The following is a 19,352-nucleotide window of genomic DNA, read 5'->3' as shown; positions in this document are numbered from 1 at the left end:
TTACATTTTTGGGTAGTCTAATAAAATGTGCTTTCTAAGTTCAGTATTTTCTACATTCTTTAAGGAAGCTAGGACTAGGAAGGGGTTTTTTAAAGCACTTATTTTTGCAAATAAAAACAAGCACTTATTTTTGCAAACAAAAAACTTCAACTCAGGTTAAGTGGTTACCTAAAGTCACACAGCTAGTTACTGTTAGAATTGGCACTGGAACCGGAACTCTTGTATCTCAGAGTGGGGTGATGGGAGGCACTCAGTACAATGTCAAAGCCATTTTTAAAAAGGCAATACATCTTCATAGACAATTATTTCACTTAGATACTACTTTTTATAGGATCTGGAAGGACATTGGTTTTATAATAAAACACCAATGTATTTTGGTTTTGTTTTTGTATTTTTAAGATTTTTTTCATGTGGACCATTTTTAAAGGCTTTATTGAATTTGTTACAATATTGCTTCTATTTTTATGTCTTGGTTTTTTTGGCCACAAGGCACCTGGGATCTTAGCTCTCCAACCAGGGATTGAACCCACATCCCCTGCATTGGAAGGTGAAGTCCTAACCACTGGACTGCCAGGGAAGTCCCAACACCAATGTATTTTGGAGAATGGAAGTGAACACTAATTCTTGATGCAAAGCCTTGCATTTTTAAAAACAATATGAAAAACTCCAAGCTCGGGTGTGTGCTTCCTCTCTTCTGCCAGTGGGAGGGCCTGGGGAGGGGTAAGAAGCACTGTTAGGCACCCCACTTGCTGCCCAGTATGAGTAGCCTGCTAAGGGTAGCTGCTTGTTGGGGGCTGCAGCCTAGCTGGATTTCAATCAGAATGTTCCTTTTTTGTGTGTTCTCTGGCTGTTTTCCAGGTATGGGAAAACATGTGAAGTTAGCCCATGGCCCCTGGCAGCCACCATTATCTTGCCTTTCTGCCACCAGTAAGCATGTTTTAAATAACAGCCTTCCCAGGGTTCTAGTTTAGGCTTGTGGGCCACATTCAGACCCTGTCCAAGGAATGGAGAAAACGATCACATCGTTTTACCCAAGTTGGTGGTGCTAGAGCACAGCCTTCTGCCCTCCCCCTTCCTCCCCCCCGCCCCCCCTCCCCGCATTATCTCCTCTGGTCACAGGATTGATTCTTCAGCTGTGATTTTGCATGTAATAGAAAGCTAGTTCTCGCTATCAGAAGCTCGATATTCTGGGAAAAATCCAATACTGGCTGGAAATAACATGGTGGACACAAAGCTTTTCACCGTGTGTGCCAGTGAATTTTAACAACATAGAGATAACAAGACTCCATCACTGAATGATTGGCTTTGAAGGCCATTTGCACGTTAACTTTAAAAAGAGTCTTGCTTGTGCGCTTCCTCCCCCCTCTTCCCCACTTCGGCAAAGTCCCATTAATTTTGTTGAAGGTTTTATTTTCTGCTGAAAATGCAGGAAATTTAGACAACTCTCTTGGAATCCCCCCAAAACTAATACAAACAAGATACATATGCTTCTCTTAAGGAAACTAAAAATAAATTATTTGAAACTATTTAACTGTATAAATTCCCTCTTGAAAGGAAAAGGAAGTTTATATAATGAAGCAGCCATGACTGCTGTTGACAGGGTAAGATACTCCCACAACTGCCAACTTGTCCGTTTGACGTAAATTCACTACTTAGCACAGATCATGTTCAGTGTTCATTACCAACGTGTACAAAACCATCAGAAATATCTGAAAATGGAGCCATTTTCTCAGGGCCCTTGTTTTTACATTTGAGATTTTCTACAATAAAATAAGTTTGCCTTTTTTTTTTTTTTTTTTTTTTTTTTGAGAAGAGAGTCTGTTTGACGAGGAATCCATTCCTGGAACGGAAGCTGTATGTACTAAAAAGAAAATACCATGAATGAAAAAGGCACAATATTCTCCACGTATTTTGCTTCTCTATCAATGAGCCATCTGATATTATCTCTGACAAAGCTAATTTTTGTTAGTATTTTAAAACCTGTCTTTTTTTAAAAAAAACTTATTCCATAAATGTAAGTCCATTTTTTTATACACTTCCCTAAAGGACCAGTTTTGTAAATTAGTAAAAGTGTAATTTAGCAGTTATATCTAAAACTAAGAGATGTGATTCTTTGCAGTTATAGTAATTGCATTAATTTATCCACTTTGCAAAGGCAGTTATTTTTTGTTCTTTTTGTAATAATGTCTAAAATCTAAATGATTTACAGTGTTACATGTTAAAATAGATATTGTCAGAAAATTATAATCAACCACTCCCTAATTTAAACTTATTTTTAATTTCTAAATTATGTTTAATTTCTCATTTTTGTTTTATAATTGTTTTATAACATTAAAATATACAGGATGCTTTCTAGTATGATGACAATATGACAAAATATGATAGCGTATAAAATGTCTTTGCTGTAGCTTCTTACATTATATTTTCAGTTGATTTGAGTAATGTCAGAGAAGCTTTATGTCCTTGTCATTTAATTTGTAAATCTGCAGCTGAAAATAATCTTTAAAAGATAGCATTAGAATTAGGACTTGTCACAGAAACAATAAAAAAGAAGTAAAATACCTAGTAACTCCTGTAAGTGTAAGAGGGTTAGTATAACCCTTAAGGAATCTCAGTCAGATTGGTTAATGCAAAGTGAAAACTAAGGGCTTCCCTGGTGGCGCAGTGGTTGAGAGTCCGCCTGCCGATGCAGAGGACACGCGTTCGTGTCCTGGTCCAGGAAGATCCCACATGCCGCGGAGCGGCTGGGCCCGTGAGCCATGGCCGCTGAGCCTGCACGTCCGGAAAAAAAACCAAAAAACAAAAAGTGAAAACTAACGTGGAGGATCTTCCCTGGTGGGCCAGTGGTAAAGAATCTGCCTTCCAATGCAGGGGACACGGGTTCAATCCCAGGTCGGGGAACTAAGATCCCACATGCTGCAGAGCAACTAAGCCCGCGCACCACAACTGTTGAGCTCAGGCGCCTCAACAAGAGAGCCTGCGTGCCGCAAACTACAGAGCCCACGTGCTTTGGAGCCCGCACGCCATGAAAACCCCCTGCATGCCACAACTAGAGAGAAGCCTGAGTGCCACAACGAAGAGACCGCACTCCACAACGAAAGATCCTGCATGCCTCAACAAAGATCCTGTGTGCTGCAACTAAGACCCGAAGCAGCCAAAAAAATAAGGAAAATAAATAAATAAAAAAGAAATATTAAAAAAAAAAAGAAAGAAAACTACCGTGGAGTATGCTTATTGATGTAAAGTTTCCAGTTTGTACTTCACCTGACTTGGGAATAAAATAAATGGTCAGTAGTTTGGTTTGGGTTTAAATGAGCAGGTGCCTATTTGGGAGTTGAGTATATTACCCTGCTTGTTGCAGCAAATTACTTATTAAAACATTGAGAATAAACTGTCAATATGTTTGAAAGCAGAAATTGTAAGCTATCGAGGTAGTTCATTTTTTTTTTTAATTTTTTTATTTATGTATTTATTTATTATTTTTGGCTGTGTTGGGTCTTCGTTTCTGTGTGAGGGCTTTCTCTAGCTGCGGCGAGTGGGGGCCACTCTTCATTGCGGTGCGCAGGCCTCTCACTGTCGCGGCCTCTCTTGTTGCAGAGCACAGGCTCCAGACGCGCAGGCTCAGTAGTTTTGGCTCACGGGTCTAGTTGCTCCGCGGCATGTGGGATCTTCCCAGACCAGGGCTCGAACCCGTGTCCCCTGCATTGGCAGGCAGATTTTCAACCACTGCGCCACCAGGGAAGCCCGAGGTAGTTCATTTTTGATATTTAAGTTTAATATATTAGGACTTAACATAAATGGATGTGAATACTTGTGAACATAAAATTCTGCAGAAGTTAATATTCTGACTTGTATTACTACAGTAGTCATAGCATCGCACTGGGTTGCTCTTGGATGACTTTGAGAGAGAATTCTGAAACTCAAAGTTTCTTCTTCCTCTTCTACTAATTCAAATACCAATGTGAGATGAAAATATAATTGAGAGAGCTATAGTCAAGATTATTTTGATAGTTCCCTTTGTTCCGAAAACATAAAAGTAATAGATGAACTATAACAAGAGAACCTTTAAAACATATAGCCTTACCCCAAAATGAGATAGATACTTCAGGATCAACCAGAAATAGAAAAAGCCGTCAATGCAGATAGCAAGGTCTGAAGCAGTGAGGCTGCCAAGCTTCAGGCCTGGAAGGAGGCGGGAGTGGCTGGGAGCTCAACTGCTGCAGGGCAGGCATAGCACTAAGGGGCCCAGTGAGAGGCAGCATGCTAGTGCCAGGTTCCCTGCTAGAAACTGAGAGCTGGAATAGACCACTTACTGTAAAGAGCCTGAATAGAAGTACTAATAATGACGATTAAGTTCTATGCCTAGGGAGGTGGGAGGACACAGAACCAGCTTCACGATGGGATCTTGAGCCCGTTGTGAGGGATGTGGCTTGGTGACGGACCCTGCCTATACTGCCTTCAATGTGACTGCAGGGCAGCAGCCCTGAGATACCAACAGTGAGACCTAGTTTCAGACTGGGGGCTCTAGGAAGCTGCTGCATGACCTGTAGATTTGGGGGGATTAAGCTACATCAGATGAGCCTACACAACCAAAGTTCCAAATACATGCCAAAATCTAACTTAATGCTAAGAAAGACAGTCATGAACATAGTCATGATCATAAGTAAGGTAAATTTATCCAAAGAGAATTAAAATTTAATAGGATAATTTTGAAAGCACTCTAAGTATTTTTAATACCCTCAAAGATAAATGAAGGATATAATATTCATTGAGATGAATAAATAATTATGAAATAAAAACAGGGAGAAATGAAATAAGAACATGACTCAGAGAACTATTCAATTAGAAAGCTTAGAATGAAAACTATAGTCATTAAAATTGAAAGCTCGGTAGACAAAATAAGTTCTAAAGTGGGTACTATCAAAAAGGGTTAGTAAATTGGAAGGTAATGAGAAAAAATTATCCAAATTATCTTTATGGAAGAGACTAGGTTGTCAGATGAAAAGTATGCTCTGTATACTGAGCAGGATACATAAAGATAAATCAACACCTAAACACATGGTCGTGAAACTCAAGAGTGTTAAAGGATAAAAAGTAAATCTTAAAAGCTATCAAAAAGATTTTCTACAGGGGAACAGTAGTTAGGTTTGCAGTAAACTTCTCCATGACAGAAATAGATGCCAGAATAAAGTGAACCGATATCTTTAAAGTGCAGAAGAAAGTAACTGTAATTCTAACTATAATTCTTATTTATATATAGTTAAAATATAATGTAAGAGTGAATGCAAAATCAAGACATATTTCAACCACACAAGGACTAAAAGAGTTTATTAGCCGTAGACTTCACTGAAAGCACTACTAAAGGAGGTACTTCAAATAGAAGAAGAATAGATCTGTAAAGAAGTGGAATGCAAGAAAGAGTGGTGTACACTGAAATTCATATGTAAATTTAGTTAACCATTGACTTTTTAAAAACCAATTTATGGGGTTTTTTAAAAGATGAAATTAAAAATCTAAGCTACTGTAACAAAACAAGGAAGAATGGGGTCAGGGGCTTGCTGTTCAAGGAGCAGCGAAAGTATGTTAACCTCCTTAGATCTTGTTCAGGAGGTAGACAGCAGTATTTTTAAAGTTGGATGTGTATGTTAAAATTTTAAGGGCTACCCCTATAAGAATAGAAATGCTATCTTTAGCCTGTAAACCAGCAGAGAGGAAAAGGAGGGGCCAGGATAACAAAAAGCTTTATTAATTCAACAGAAGCTGGAAAGGGAAGACAGGTTTGGAAGAGGTACACTTATAAAGGATGGCAAAAAAATATGGCAGGTTATACATTCCAGAGATGACGGCCACGACATCTTCTGCTTCACGTGCTCTTCTAGAACTTTGCCACTCCTCAGTAAATTGTGTGTGGCACCGTTTGGTAGTAACACTAAATGGCAGTGACAGTAAGTGATTTCCAACATTGAATCTCCTGGAACCTTCAACCTGTGAGGAAGCTCATGCAGCCCAGAAGAGACCATGCAAAGAAGAATCAAAGGCTCTGGTCCCCACCCACAGCTGTGCCCCCAGCTCACAGCCAGCACCAACTTGCCAGCCATATTACGATAGAGAGCTGTCATAGAAGTAGACTCTCCAACCGCCACTCAAGCAGCCCCATGTGAAGCGTATGGAGCAGAGACAAACTGTTCCCACCAAGGCCAGCCCAAATTGTTAGCAAAACAAATGATTATTGCTATTCTAAGCTGCTAAACTTCAAAGAGCAGGCATACCTTGGAGATAATTTCAGGTTCGGTTCTAAACCACTGCAATAAAGCGAATGTCACAATACAGTGTGTCACAAATCTTTTGGTTTCCCAGTGCATATAAAAGTTATGTTTACACTAAGTCTATTATGTATGCAATAACACACTGTCTAAAAAAACAAATGAGCATATCTTAATTAAAAATTACTTTATCGCTAAAAGCTGCTAACCATCATCTGATAATGCAGGGTTGCCACAAACCTTCAATTTGTAAAAAAACACAGTTATCTGTGACGTGCAGTAAAATGAGGTATGCCTGTAGTTAGTTATACAGCAATAGATTACTGATATAAAGTCACAAAACAAGATGGTAGGAATAAATTCCAAAGATATCAGTAATAACAATGTAAGTGAATTAAACTCAAAAGTCAGACTATTAGATTAGATTTAAAAATTATAAAGCCTAGCAGCATAGTTGTTTTTAACCGTATTTGTTTTCAGTAACACAGAAAGTTTGAAAATTAAAGATATACCTAGCAAATGCTAAACAAAATAAAGATGGTATATATATATATATATATATATATATTATATATATTATATTTATATATATATATATTTCTACTGGGGGGGGTGCTGCATTGGGTCTTCATTGCTGTACGCAGCCTTCCTCTAGTTGTAGCGAGCAGGGGCTACTCTTCGTTGCGGTACACAGGCTTCTCATTGCGGTGGCTTCTCTCGTTGCAGAACATGGGCTTCAGTAGTTGCAGCACGTGGGCTCAGTAGTTGTGACACGCGGGCCCTAGAGCACACGGGCTTCAGTAGTTGTGGCACGTGGGCTCAGTAGTTGCAGCACATAGGCTCTAGGGCCCACAGGCTTCAGTAGTTGTGGCTCGAGGGTTCTAGAGTGCAGGCTCAGCTGTTGCGGTGCACAGGCTTAGTAGGTCCATGGCATGTGGGATCTTCCCGGACCAGGGATCGAACCCGTGTCCCCTGCATTGGCGGGTGGATTCTCAACCACTGCGCCACCAGAGAAGTCCCAGCAATATTAATATCAGTAAAACATACATTTATGAATAAAGAGAAGCAATACATAATGATAACGTTTTTAAAAAGAGGCCAATCATGAACCTACAGTCATTTTGAATACAAGAATCACTCAGAGGAATTGATAAATACTTAATCACTACGGGAAATTGTGATATAATGTTATTAAAAACTGATGACTCTTTCAGGCAATGAATATTAAAAAGAACAATTACACTTGGTCATGAGAAAATGAGAGCAGGAGCTTTCCTACATTGTCATTGTAAATGGGTTGTTATAGCTCCTTATGCAATGTCTGGCAACATCTATTAACATTACAAACACAACCTTTTCAGCCATCCCTCTCCTGGAATCTCCCAGAGAAACAAGAGTGCCCATATATAAGAACAGAGCTACCAGGATGCTTATTGCAGCCTTGTTTATGGAAACAAGGAAACAAAATAAATTGGATGCCCATTAGTAGAAGGACATTTTGATAAATTTTACATGTTTTACACGTATAAACCTATAATACATTGTTACTGTTTTGTTTCTGGAATCAGTTTTCCTTTAGAATGATTTAAAATAAAAATGTCTTTATTTCCTTGTGTAGACCTACAGTTCTGTCTAGTTTCATATTCCTCCTGTCTGAAGAAATTCCTTTAACATTTCTTATAGTGTGGGTGTACAAGTAATACATTATCTCAACTTTTTTTAGTCTGAGAAAGTATTTATCTTACCTTCCTATTTGAAAGATATTTTTGCTAGTGATAGCATTCTTGCTTGACTCTTACTTCAACACTTTATTGATGCTGCTTCATTTAGATTGGCTTGCATAATTTCTCACGAGGGGTCTACTGTAATTCTTAGCTTTGTGCCTCTGTATTTAATCTGTTTTTTCCTTGGGCTGCCTTCAAGATTTTCTCTTTCTCTTTGGTCTTCAGTAGTTTGAATATGATGCATCTAGTTGTGTGGTTTTTTGTTGTATGGGTGGGGGGGTTGTTTAGGGAATACTTTGGAGTTATTCTGAGCTTCTTGTATCTGTTGTTTGATTCTTTTGTTATTTTAAAAAAATGCTCAGCCATTATCTCTAAAAGATTCTTTCAAGTCTACTGTTGAACCTATCTAGATATTCTTTACTGCTATTACCTTTTTTTTTTTAATTCTAACATTTCCACGTGTTACTTTCTTATAGTTGTTTTTTTTTTTGTAATTTTTAAATTTTATTTTTGGCCACATGGGGTCTTCGTTGCTGCATGTGAGCTTTCTCTAGTTGTCGTGAGTGGGGGGATACTCTTCGTTGCGGTGCGCAGGCTTCTCATTGTGGTGGCTTCTCTTGTTGTGGAGTATGGGCTGTAGGTGCACGGGCTTCAGTAGTTGCAGCAAGTGGGCTCAGTAGTTGTAGCACATGAGCCCTAGAGCACACAGGCTTCAGTAGTTGTGGCACACAAGCTTAGTTGCTCTGTGGCATGTGAGATCTTCCCAGACCAGGGCTCGAACCCGTGTCTCCTGCATTGGCAGGCAGATTCTTAACCACTGCACCACCAGAGAAGTTCCCTCTTATAGTTTTCAACTCTGCTAAAATTCCCCATCAATGCAAGCATATTATAGACTCATAGTAGATTTTGTATATCATAATTCTTTTAAATTCCCTATTTGATATTTTCAGTATCTGTGTATCTCTGGGTCTGCTGATTACTTTTGTCTCTTGGACATGGATTGTTTTTACTTGCTTTTTGTTTATCTCATAAATTTTGATTGAATGCTGGACATTATGGTTAAAACAATATAGGTGGAGGTAAATTGTATGGAAACAAGTATACCTTTTTGTCTGCTAGACCAGGGGTGGTAAACTTTTCTGTAAGGCACCAGCTAGTATTTTTTATTTTGTAGGCCATACAGTCTTTGAAGTGAAGTGTACTTTATCAGATATTAATATAGCCATCCCTACTTTCTTTAGATTAATATTTGCATGTTATATCTTCTTCCATTCTTTTACTTTCTATCTAACTTTATTTAAAGTGAGTTTTATATTTGAAGTTTCTTATAGATTGCATATAGTTGGGTCATGTGTTTTTTATCCACTCTGCCATTCTTTGGGTTTTAATTATTGTATTTATACTGTATACAATTAATGTAATAATTGATATGTTAGAACTTAAGTCTGCCTATTTTACTTTCTGCTTTCTGTTTGTTCCTTGTTTCTTATCTGTCTTATTTGACTGCCTTCCTGTGGATACTTGAACATTTTTTTAGAATCCCATTTTGACATATCAGTAGTATTTTTGTGTATACTATCTCCTTGTATAAATTCACTCTAGGCATTTACATACATAACTTACCACAGTCTAGTCGTGTTGACATTTTACCAGTTCAAGTGAGATGTAGAAACCTTCCCCTCTTTAAATCCCTTTGCTCTCCCTGGTTTATAATGTAATTGTCTTAGGTGTTCCTTTACATCCATTGAGAACCACATCAGACAGTGTTATAATTTCTGCTTCAGCTGTCAAACATAATTTAGAAAACTCAAGAGGAGAAGGAAAGTGTTGTATTCACCTGTGTTTTTGCTTTCCATTGTTCTTTCTTTCAAGGGAGATATTGATTGCTTACTTTGAGTTTTGCTCTTATAACTATTTCACATTCAGATTCCCAAAGGCTATTGACTCTGAGGAAGCAGAAACAAAACAGTAGGCTCTTTATCTGTAAATATGGACGTTGAAATGACAGTGCAGAAAAATGAGGTCATATTCTGAATTAGACACTTTTCTTGGAATTGGTAAGACCCTACCACCACTTTGTACTGTGCAAGTCTAATGATTTAGGGTGATACAGTGATAAGAGTACAAGTTAGGATCTATTAATCAAAGGACTGAATAAGCTCCAAATTTCCTTCTAGATTGGCAAGTCTATAATTTATTATGTGAAATTTATAATTATCACCATACTAAGTTCAAAAGATTTTAAATCCTTTAGTAACTGATAAACTTAATTGTAAAAATTCTTGACAGAAGTAATCTTGAAGAGCTCTTTTGCATGGTCTTTCCAATGCTGTTTGAATTGCAAAGCAGTTGCCCTCATTCTAATTAATTCTGTGTCAAGGAAAAAAACACAGACTCTATATGGGGATTTTCTTTCTTTATCAGGCACAAGACCTAAATGTCATCGAAGAAGTGATTCGAATGATGTTAGAGATCATCAACTCCTGCCTGACAAACTCTCTTCATCACAATCCAAATTTGGTGTATGCACTTCTTTACAAACGAGATCTCTTTGAACAATTTCGAACACATCCTTCATTTCAGGATATCATGCAAAATATTGATCTGGTAAGTGTAAATGGAGATATTTATTATGATTCTTTTTTAAATATTAAAGTAGAGAAAGTTTAACAAACCTTGATTAAAAAAAACTGCAATAATTAGTCTCTTGAACATTAACTCTATCTGCTGTCTATTCTGCTATAACAATTGTCACCTTCCCTATGTGTATGTATTATATACAGACATATATGTACACGCACGCATATATATTTAGTAGAATTGAGATCGTACTTTATATAGTTCTGTATTCTGCCATTTTTACTTAACATTATTAACATTTTTCTGTGATATCATCAATTCTTTGAAAATCTCACATTTTAGTATTTGTATAACCTGTATTATGGAGGTCCTAAAATATATTAACTCTTATCCCATTATTGCTCATTTAGTTATTTCTCATATTTTGTATTAATTTATAATTATCAGTTTGTAAATACATCATATCTCACCTTTTTTAGTTCTATTTTTGAAGTAGTCTTAAAACTGGAATTGTACTAGTTTTTGCTGTCAGAGGGATCAGTATTTTCAAGACGCAACCCATGTCAAATTGCTTTCCAGAAATATTGTACAATTAATGCATCTGTGTGTCATCTTATACTTCTACAAGTGATGTATGAGAGGATGTATCTCACTATACTTTTACAGCTTTATTATAATTATTTTAATTTTGTCCTTTTATATCAAAAATGGTATTTCATTATTGTTTTTAATTTTTATTTCTTTCATTATTAGTGTGATTGAACATTTTTCACAGGTCTATGAACTTTCACCTCCTGTCCTTTTTAAAAAGGTTTTTCTGCTAAACTTTCTATTGTTATATTAGTGTTTCCCAGTTCAGTTTGATTCCACAAAAATTTCTTGCATAGCTAATGAGATTCATAGTGCACAAGAGGAAACAGAAGAGCCACTATCCCTGTCCTTGTGTTACTTACATTTAGGAAGATTTTTAATAATTTAATTATTGCACAAGTATGAATGTAAATTTCCATCATAAGTAAGCACATGTACATGCCTTCCTCCAGGGTGTACACCTCATAGTGGATTCGCTGCGTAACATGTATCGTACCAAACCGTTTCCCTTGGAGTGCTGTCATTTTACTCTTCAGCTGGTGGTGTATAAGATTCCTGTTGCTTCACATCCTCATGAACACTTAGTTTGGTCAGTTTTGTAGTAACATCTCATTATAGTTTTAATTTGGATTTCCTCTTTTCTGAAGCTAATTCAAGTCTTTTGCCAGTTTTTTCTACTGAGTTATTTATCTGTGTGTAGCTTCTTTGTATGTTCTGGATTCTAGGCCTTTCTTGGTTATGTTTTGCAAATATCCAGTCACTAACACAAATACAGACTTTCTGATGTAACTCTAAAACTCCTCTCAAAATAGTCGAACATCAAATTCTCAGTTCCATTCTTTTCTTGGAGAGCTGCTTCCAGCTCCAACCAGGTTGTACGCCGGTTCTCCTGCCCAGCTGCAGCATCTTCCTGGGAATTTCCTTCACCTGTTTCCATTGGTTGACCTTGGCTCCTGTGAATTCTTCTTTCTTGGTTTACTGCTTCATGTCGGTGGAGCATATACTACAGTAGCTTTCTGGGGAAAGGGTGTATGTGAGGTAGGTTTTTTATTTTTTAGTTTCTCATGTCTGAAAATGTTTTTCTTCTCTTTTTTACATATGACCTGCTGTCTTGGGAAGCTTTTGGGATCTCCCTATTATTGTGTCCTGAAATTTCATGGTTTGCTGGGCCTTGGTCAGTTGTACTTGGCGCTTGGAGGGTCCTTTGAGTCTAGAGGCTCAAGCTCGGAACTTTCAAATGTTCATTTTAATTATTTCTTCCCGGTTGTCTCTCTCTCTCTCTCTCTGTCTCCTGCTATTTCCTCTCTATGAAACTCCTATTAGATGGCCATTTCCTTTTGAGCCCCCTCCTGTCAATATCACTAAGTCTTATTTTTGGCCTGATCAGTGTCATCGTATTAAGAGTCCTCCAGGCTCCTGCCTGGGGTCCGTAAGCCCATCTGTGAGGGTTTTAAAAGCTGAGGTAGAGACAGGCTGGGTAAAATTGGGGGTGGGGAAGAGAGGGTGAGAGTGACCTCTGAAGTGAAAATTCCCAGTCTTCTTTCAGGATAACAGCAATACATAAATGGACACATGGACTCTGATCAAATTTAAGATACTTCAGAACATCTCTATCCATTCTCATTAAGCCAGTTTACCCAAGTAGGTTAATTTTTGCTCATCCCAGTAGAGTCCTGTGTACTTGTTCAGTACTTAATTGAAATCAGCTTTGAACTATAAGCGGGCTCCCATTCCAGACTCTTAACACATAGTTCTGTAAACTGCTGAATACTCTGGAACCCACACAATTACATGAGTTTAACTACAAGTATGTATACTATTGCAGATCTATTCATTGATTTGCTCCATATCACTGCTGTGTAATGATTGCAGGTAAACAGAAATAAAAATTAAAACTCTTTGCTGTCAGCATGAAAGGATGCTCAACATCACTAATCATTAGAGAAATGCAAATCAAAACTTCAGTGAGGTATCACCTCACACCAGTCAGAATGGCCATCATCAAAAAATCTACAAACAGTAAATGCTGGAGAGGGTGTGGAGAAAAGGGAACCCTCCTGCACTGTTGGTGGGAATGTAAATTGATACAGCCGCTATGGAGAACAGCATGGAGGTTCCTTAAAAAACTAAAAATCGAACTACCATATGACCCAGCAATCCCACTACTGGGCATATACCCTGAGAAAACCATAATTCCAAAACAGTCGTGTACCACAATGTTCATTGCAGCTCTATTTACAATAGCCAGGACATGGAAGCAACCTAAGTGTCCATCGACAGATGAATGGATAAAGATGTGGCACATATATACAATGGAATTATTACTCAGCAATAAAAAGAAACGAAATTGAGTTATTTGTAGTGAGGTGGATGGACCTAGAGTCTGCCATACAGAGTGAAGTAAGTCAGAAAGAGAAAATACCGTATGCTAACTCATGTATATGGAATCTTAAAAAAAAAAAAAATGGTTCTGAAGAACCTAGGGGCAGGACAGGAATAAAGATGCAGTTGTAGAGAATGGACTTGAGGACATTGGAGGGGGAAGGGTAAGCTGGGACGAAGTGAGAGAGAGAGTGGCATGGACATATGTACACTACCAAATGTAAAACAGATAGCTAGTGGGAAGCAGCCACCTGGCACAGGGAGATCAGCTAGGTGCTTTGTGACTACCTAGAGGAGTGGGATAGGGAGGGTGGGAGGGAGACACAAGAGGGAGGGCTATGGGAGTATATGTATACGTATAGCTGATTCACTTTGTTATATAGCAGAAACTAACACAACCATGTAAAGCCATTATACTCCAATAAATATGTTGAAAACAAAACAAAAAACCCTCTTTGCTGTCAGTTTAATTAGTGTTTTCATGAGCTTTCCTTAAGTCGCCTCAACTATATACCTAATGGTTGCAGCTATAGCAAATTACTTTGCCACACACACTCTTGTCATTTTCCTAAACCACTATCAGTATTATTTAAATTTCATTAACAGAACTGGGGCAGCTGGGTACTATTGTCATCTTTGCAGTTAGGATAAAGCAGAAACATCATTTCAAATGAGCATGTTTATATCTTAGAGTTAGACTTGACATTTATATTCTTTAATTAAATTCTCACCATTATGAACCAGTACTCCCATGTAGATTTGTTGATATTTAGGATATGTGAGAGCATCCTCAAGCTGCTTCTCAAATATTTCTTCTCTGGCCCCATGTCCTTCTTGTTTCATGGGAAAAGCGCCTCCTTTTAAAATTGATAAGTAGTGGTAACAAGATTATGAAATAAATGAATGCCCAAGGGACATCCATCAGAGCTTATTTCTACCTTTTTCTGTTGGCTAGATGCTTTTTGACAACGAGGTAGTCAACTAAGACCCTGCAAGCCGTGCAGTGCGGCCAAAAATTTTTTTAAAATAAAAAATAAAATAAGCCATTTCTAGCCAGCCTGTTCATGGATTTGTCCACATTCATTTCTAGTTTCTTGCTTGTACCATTTTGGGGAGTAGGATACTGAGATTAAGATTCACTGTGCATGTGAGGAAAGGTTCAACAAAACCCTTTTCTCTTTTGCATGGGAAATTGGCCTTGGGTTAAGCTGCTTTTAGCTCTGTTCCTTGGAAATCTGATGAAGGTGGAATGTCAGCCATGTTACTAGGTAACACTGCTGTAATAAAATGAGAATATGATAGAATGACATTTGAATGGTAAGTTGAGTCTGGACTGAAAGGACTATAGCTTTGGGCTTCCCTGAGTGAAAAAATTCATAACCAAGCATGTCCTTTTCAGGGACCTAGAAGCTGAGACTATCACAAGGGGTATTGGTTTCTGTTTGGGACATGGCTTCTAAGCTAGGGTGGCTATTGGATCTGTCCATGGTAGTCTCATTCTCTCACATTGGAGCTATCAGTTGAGGGTCCAAAGACCAGCCCCGATACTGCTGTGAGTATTCCCAGGGAAAACAAAAGCCTGGGGCTGTGCTGTTGGCATGCTCTTTTTCCTGGCCTTCTGTCCTTTTAAATTAATCTTATGCCCAGTGTGGCCTATTACACTCTTTTTTTTTATTTATTTATTTTTTTTTGCGGTACGCGGGCCTCTCACTGTTGTGGCCTCTCCCGTTGCAGAGCACAGGCTCCGGACGCGCAGGCTCAGCAGCCATGGCTCACAGGCCCAGCCGCACCGCGGCATGTGGGATCTTCCCGGACCGGGGCACGAACCCGCGTCCCCTGCATCGGCAGGCAGACTCTCAACCACTGCACCACCGGGGAAACGCTTTTTTTTAATTTTTAAAACTTTTTATTATGAAAAATTTCAAGTGTATACAAAGTAAACAGAGCCGCTATTATATTCTTGAGCCTCTCGATGTCTAATTCGGTCTAAGAATACCACTCAGGAAAGAGCACTGAAGTGCTAAAATAATATCTTCTTATAATACTTACAGATGTATCTCTTTCACATTCCAGGGTGGAGGATATCCTGGTTTTTCCAAGGTTTATCCAGATGTTTGAATTATAGAACTATCCAATACATCCTTTTTTAGCTTTCATATTTCTAACCTGCGTCATCCTAATCGTTTTAGTCTGCCCTTATGGCAAACCCCTACCCTTGTCTCTTTTGCCTTTCTCTGGACCTCTCTGATTTCAGTTTCTTTCTTCATTCCTTCCTGTCTTTTTTCTCCTTTTACCCTTTCCTTCCTTCCTTCCTCCCTCCCTCCGTTCGTCCTCCTCCCCCTTCTCTCTCACTCACTCATTCTACCTTTCTTTATCTGGATAGTCACCTGAACTGTGCACAATATATGTCAGATAATCTATACCTGCAGTGTATTGGAAATGTTTTCTCTTTAATTACCAATACCTCTTTTCATAATAGTGCATTTTTTTCTTTTTGTTTCTGATAAAAGACTAACCAAAGTTTCTTTTTTCCGTGGTCATAACTGTAATAGATGATAAATTATCATGTTGTAATACATTGTTTGGATTATTTAGTTTTAAATGTTTAAACCACATCAAAAACCATTTGCTCCTTTTCTATTCATCTCATCATTAGCGTTGCTAGCTTTTATTGCATACTTGCTAAGCATTTACGTGCATGATCTCTCTTAATCTTCATTAAAAAACAAACTTTGAGGTATATTTCATTTTTATTTTCAATTACAGTTAAAGAAACCAACTTAGAAAGATTTAATTTGCTTGTGATCACATATTCAGAAAGTGATAGAGCCAGAACTCAAACCGAGGCAGTTTGATAATAAAACCCTTGTTTGTAGTCATCATGCCTGACTACTATCCGCATTCACTAAACGTTCCTACAGCTTCTCATTGGTTTGCGTATTCACTGCCTGAAAACATCTGAAAACAAACCTGGAAATTTACTTTCTCCTTCAAGTTCACTTCTAATAATGTCAAATCAGTCTTTACTCCACCCGTGGTGAAAGTGATGTTCTTTTCTTAGTAACCAGGCTGTTGACATCCTTAAAAATAACCCTGAAGGACCATATTATTTTTTGAAAGGACACACAAGAACCATGCAAAGGATTTAAACTACGTCCATTTGAAACTTAGTCTCCTTTGGAAGAGGTGAAAATTAGAGTAAAGATGAGGAAATAGAAAGGACCTCACTTGTTTTTCTCACAGTATATCACCACATGGAAATAAAAGCAGGGTGTTAAACTGGATTTATATCCAGTGCTCACTTTCCTGTCCTTGTCAGTAATTGGCCACTTACTGACACTCCAACTGTATTCGTGAAAAATGCAGTCTCTGGGTAAACATTTGACTGTGTGCTGTTGTGTAGTTCTTAAAGCTAGATAAATATATGCCTAAACAAGTTTGAGTCCCTACTAAGTGCTGGGAATGAGGCTAAGTACCTTTACATAATATTACTCATTTATTCTTCTTAAACCAGTAAATTAGTTATCGTTATCCCACTTTACAGATAAGGAAACCAGCAGGCTGAGAGAAGCCTTCCCAGGTGATTTTAACACAGATCCCCACCTAAGAATCATTCCTCTTAGGGAATTCCCTGGCCATCCAGTGGTTAGGACTTGGCACTTTCACTGCCGGAGCCTGGGTTCGATTCCTGGTCAGGGAACTAAGATCCCATAAGCCATGCAGCAAGGCCAAAAAAAAAAAAAAATCCTCTTAAATAGTGATCACATGTTTGCGTAGGGCTTAATCATTGAGGGCAATTTGCATACGCCCTATGTCATTTGACCCTTAAATTATCCTTGTGAAGGAGGCAGAGCAAGTCTTCAGAGGTGAAATGGTTGGCTCAAGGTCACTTAGCTAGTAAATCACTCAGCCTTGAATCCAGATCTTCTCATTATAAACTCCATATTTTCAGCATTCACTTGGCTAAACCTAAATAAGATTCCAAATGAGCAGATTTTCCAACAACTTTTTGTTGAATACTATCATCTAAAATAGTGTTGGACACACTGGAGATTCATTCAAAATCATTTTAAACTCTTTTTTACATATTTTGAAAAGAATACCGTGAGAAAGATATAAATAACATCTCTACTTTTGCCTCTTTCAGCACTTTACCTTCTCCTTCCCTCCCCTAAATGCTTCTGAAATCTTGGCTTAAGCAAACCTTTGCTACTTCTTCTTTCAGGGAGTTAACCTTGAAAAATGTTGGTAGAGGAGACTATGAATCTACTGTTATTTTTAGCTGACAGGGAGTTGAGAGTCGATGTTTTTCATTAAGACATTAAGCAATGTTGAATGTCTGAGACAGGAGTGACTAACCTTGGAGTACTTTTAACTTCTGCCGAAGGAGTTAGACATGTGCTTTTCAGGTAGCCAAATTACTGTTAGCCACTTGTACATAACCCTCCATTCTAACTCATAAGATGATATGATCTGGCTGAATTAAGCAACAGGACAAAATAGAAATACCACACCAAACAAGAGAGGGCGTGAAAGAAATTTCATGGCTGAATATAAGTATAGGACAGAGACATTGAACAACAATAGTTTTGTGGTATGGTAAAGGCAAGAACTATTTTTATCTCTTGGCAGTGTAAAATTTACACTAGGTTTTCTGTAGTTCCAGACCTGACCGTTCTTAATTGAGCTCCAAACTAGCTCATTCAGTTGCCTATACAACGGTCCCACAAATGTTGAACAAGGTTAAATGAGAATTCATTATTTTCTTCAAAAAAAAATCGAACACAAAATGAATCTGTTTTTTCTTCTGCAGTCTTCCTTAGCTCTGTAAATGACATCAGTATCTACCTAGTTGCTTATGCCAAAATGCCAAAAAAGAAGAAAGAGGAATAATGAGCGCTATTTGGAATAGGGTTGGGATATTGCCAATTTAAAGAGTGCAGTCAGAGAAGACCTCTCTGAGAAGGTACATTTGAGCTCAAACTTGAAGGAGGTAGAAAATGAGTTGTGCAGATACCTGGGATCAGATGGGGTATAGATGGGAGCATGTCTTTGTCTCCCTCGGGAGCAAAAGGTAGACACTTTTACTGACCATTATAAGAGATTTGGGTTCTCTAAGCTCAGAGTTCTGTTGCTATAATATAACCCATGGCATTTGCAGGGGTCATCTGTTCACCTTCAGATCACCTTGTGCAGCCCCACTTACATCAATGGACATATCATCCAGATACAAAATCAGTAAGGAAACACTGGCCTTAAGCGGCACATTAGATCAAATAAACTTAATAGATATATAGAGAATATTTCATCCAAAAGCAGCAGAGTACACATTCTTTCCAAGTGCACGTTGAACATTCTCCAGGGTAGACCACACACTAGGCCACAGAACGACTGTCAGTAAATTTAAGAAAATTGAAACCATATCAAGCATCTTTTCCAACCACAGTGCTGTGAGACTTGAAATCAACTACAAGAAGAAAAAAAAATGCAAAAATCCCAGACATGTGGAGGCTAAACAATATGCTACTGAACAACCAAAGGGTCACTGAAGAAATCAAAGAGGAAATTTTTTTTAATCCTGGAGACAAATGAAAATGGAAACACAATGATCCAAAATCTATGGAACAGCAAATGCAGTTCTAAGAGGGAAGTTTATAGCAATACAAGCCTACTTCAGAAAACAAGAAAAATCTCAAACAACCAACCTCACCTTACACCTAAAGGAATTAGAGAATGAAGAACAAACAAAACCCAAAGTTAGTAGAAGGAAAGAAATCATAAAGATCAGAGTGGAAATAAATGAGATAGAGAC

At 38.0% G+C, this 19,352-nt stretch overlaps 1 protein-coding gene across 1 annotated transcript in view; it reads left to right on the top strand.

Moving 5' to 3' along the window:
• The window catches only part of DYM (dymeclin), a 370,766-nt gene that overhangs the window by 281,649 nt on the left and 69,765 nt on the right, over positions 1-19,352 (top strand). The window contains exon 15 of the mRNA XM_027118470.1: positions 10,412-10,594. Coding sequence (XP_026974271.1) covers positions 10,412-10,594 — 183 coding nt within the window. The remainder of the gene's footprint in view (positions 1-10,411; positions 10,595-19,352) is intronic.

This window comes from Aethalodelphis obliquidens, unplaced genomic scaffold (genome assembly GCF_003676395.1).
Source record: "Aethalodelphis obliquidens isolate GAN/ISIS:26980383/991018 unplaced genomic scaffold, ASM367639v1 scaffold19, whole genome shotgun sequence".
Lineage (NCBI taxonomy): Eukaryota > Metazoa > Chordata > Mammalia > Artiodactyla > Delphinidae > Aethalodelphis > Aethalodelphis obliquidens.
Note: the sequence above shows the minus strand (reverse complement) of the source record. Positions and strands in the feature narration are given on the sequence as shown.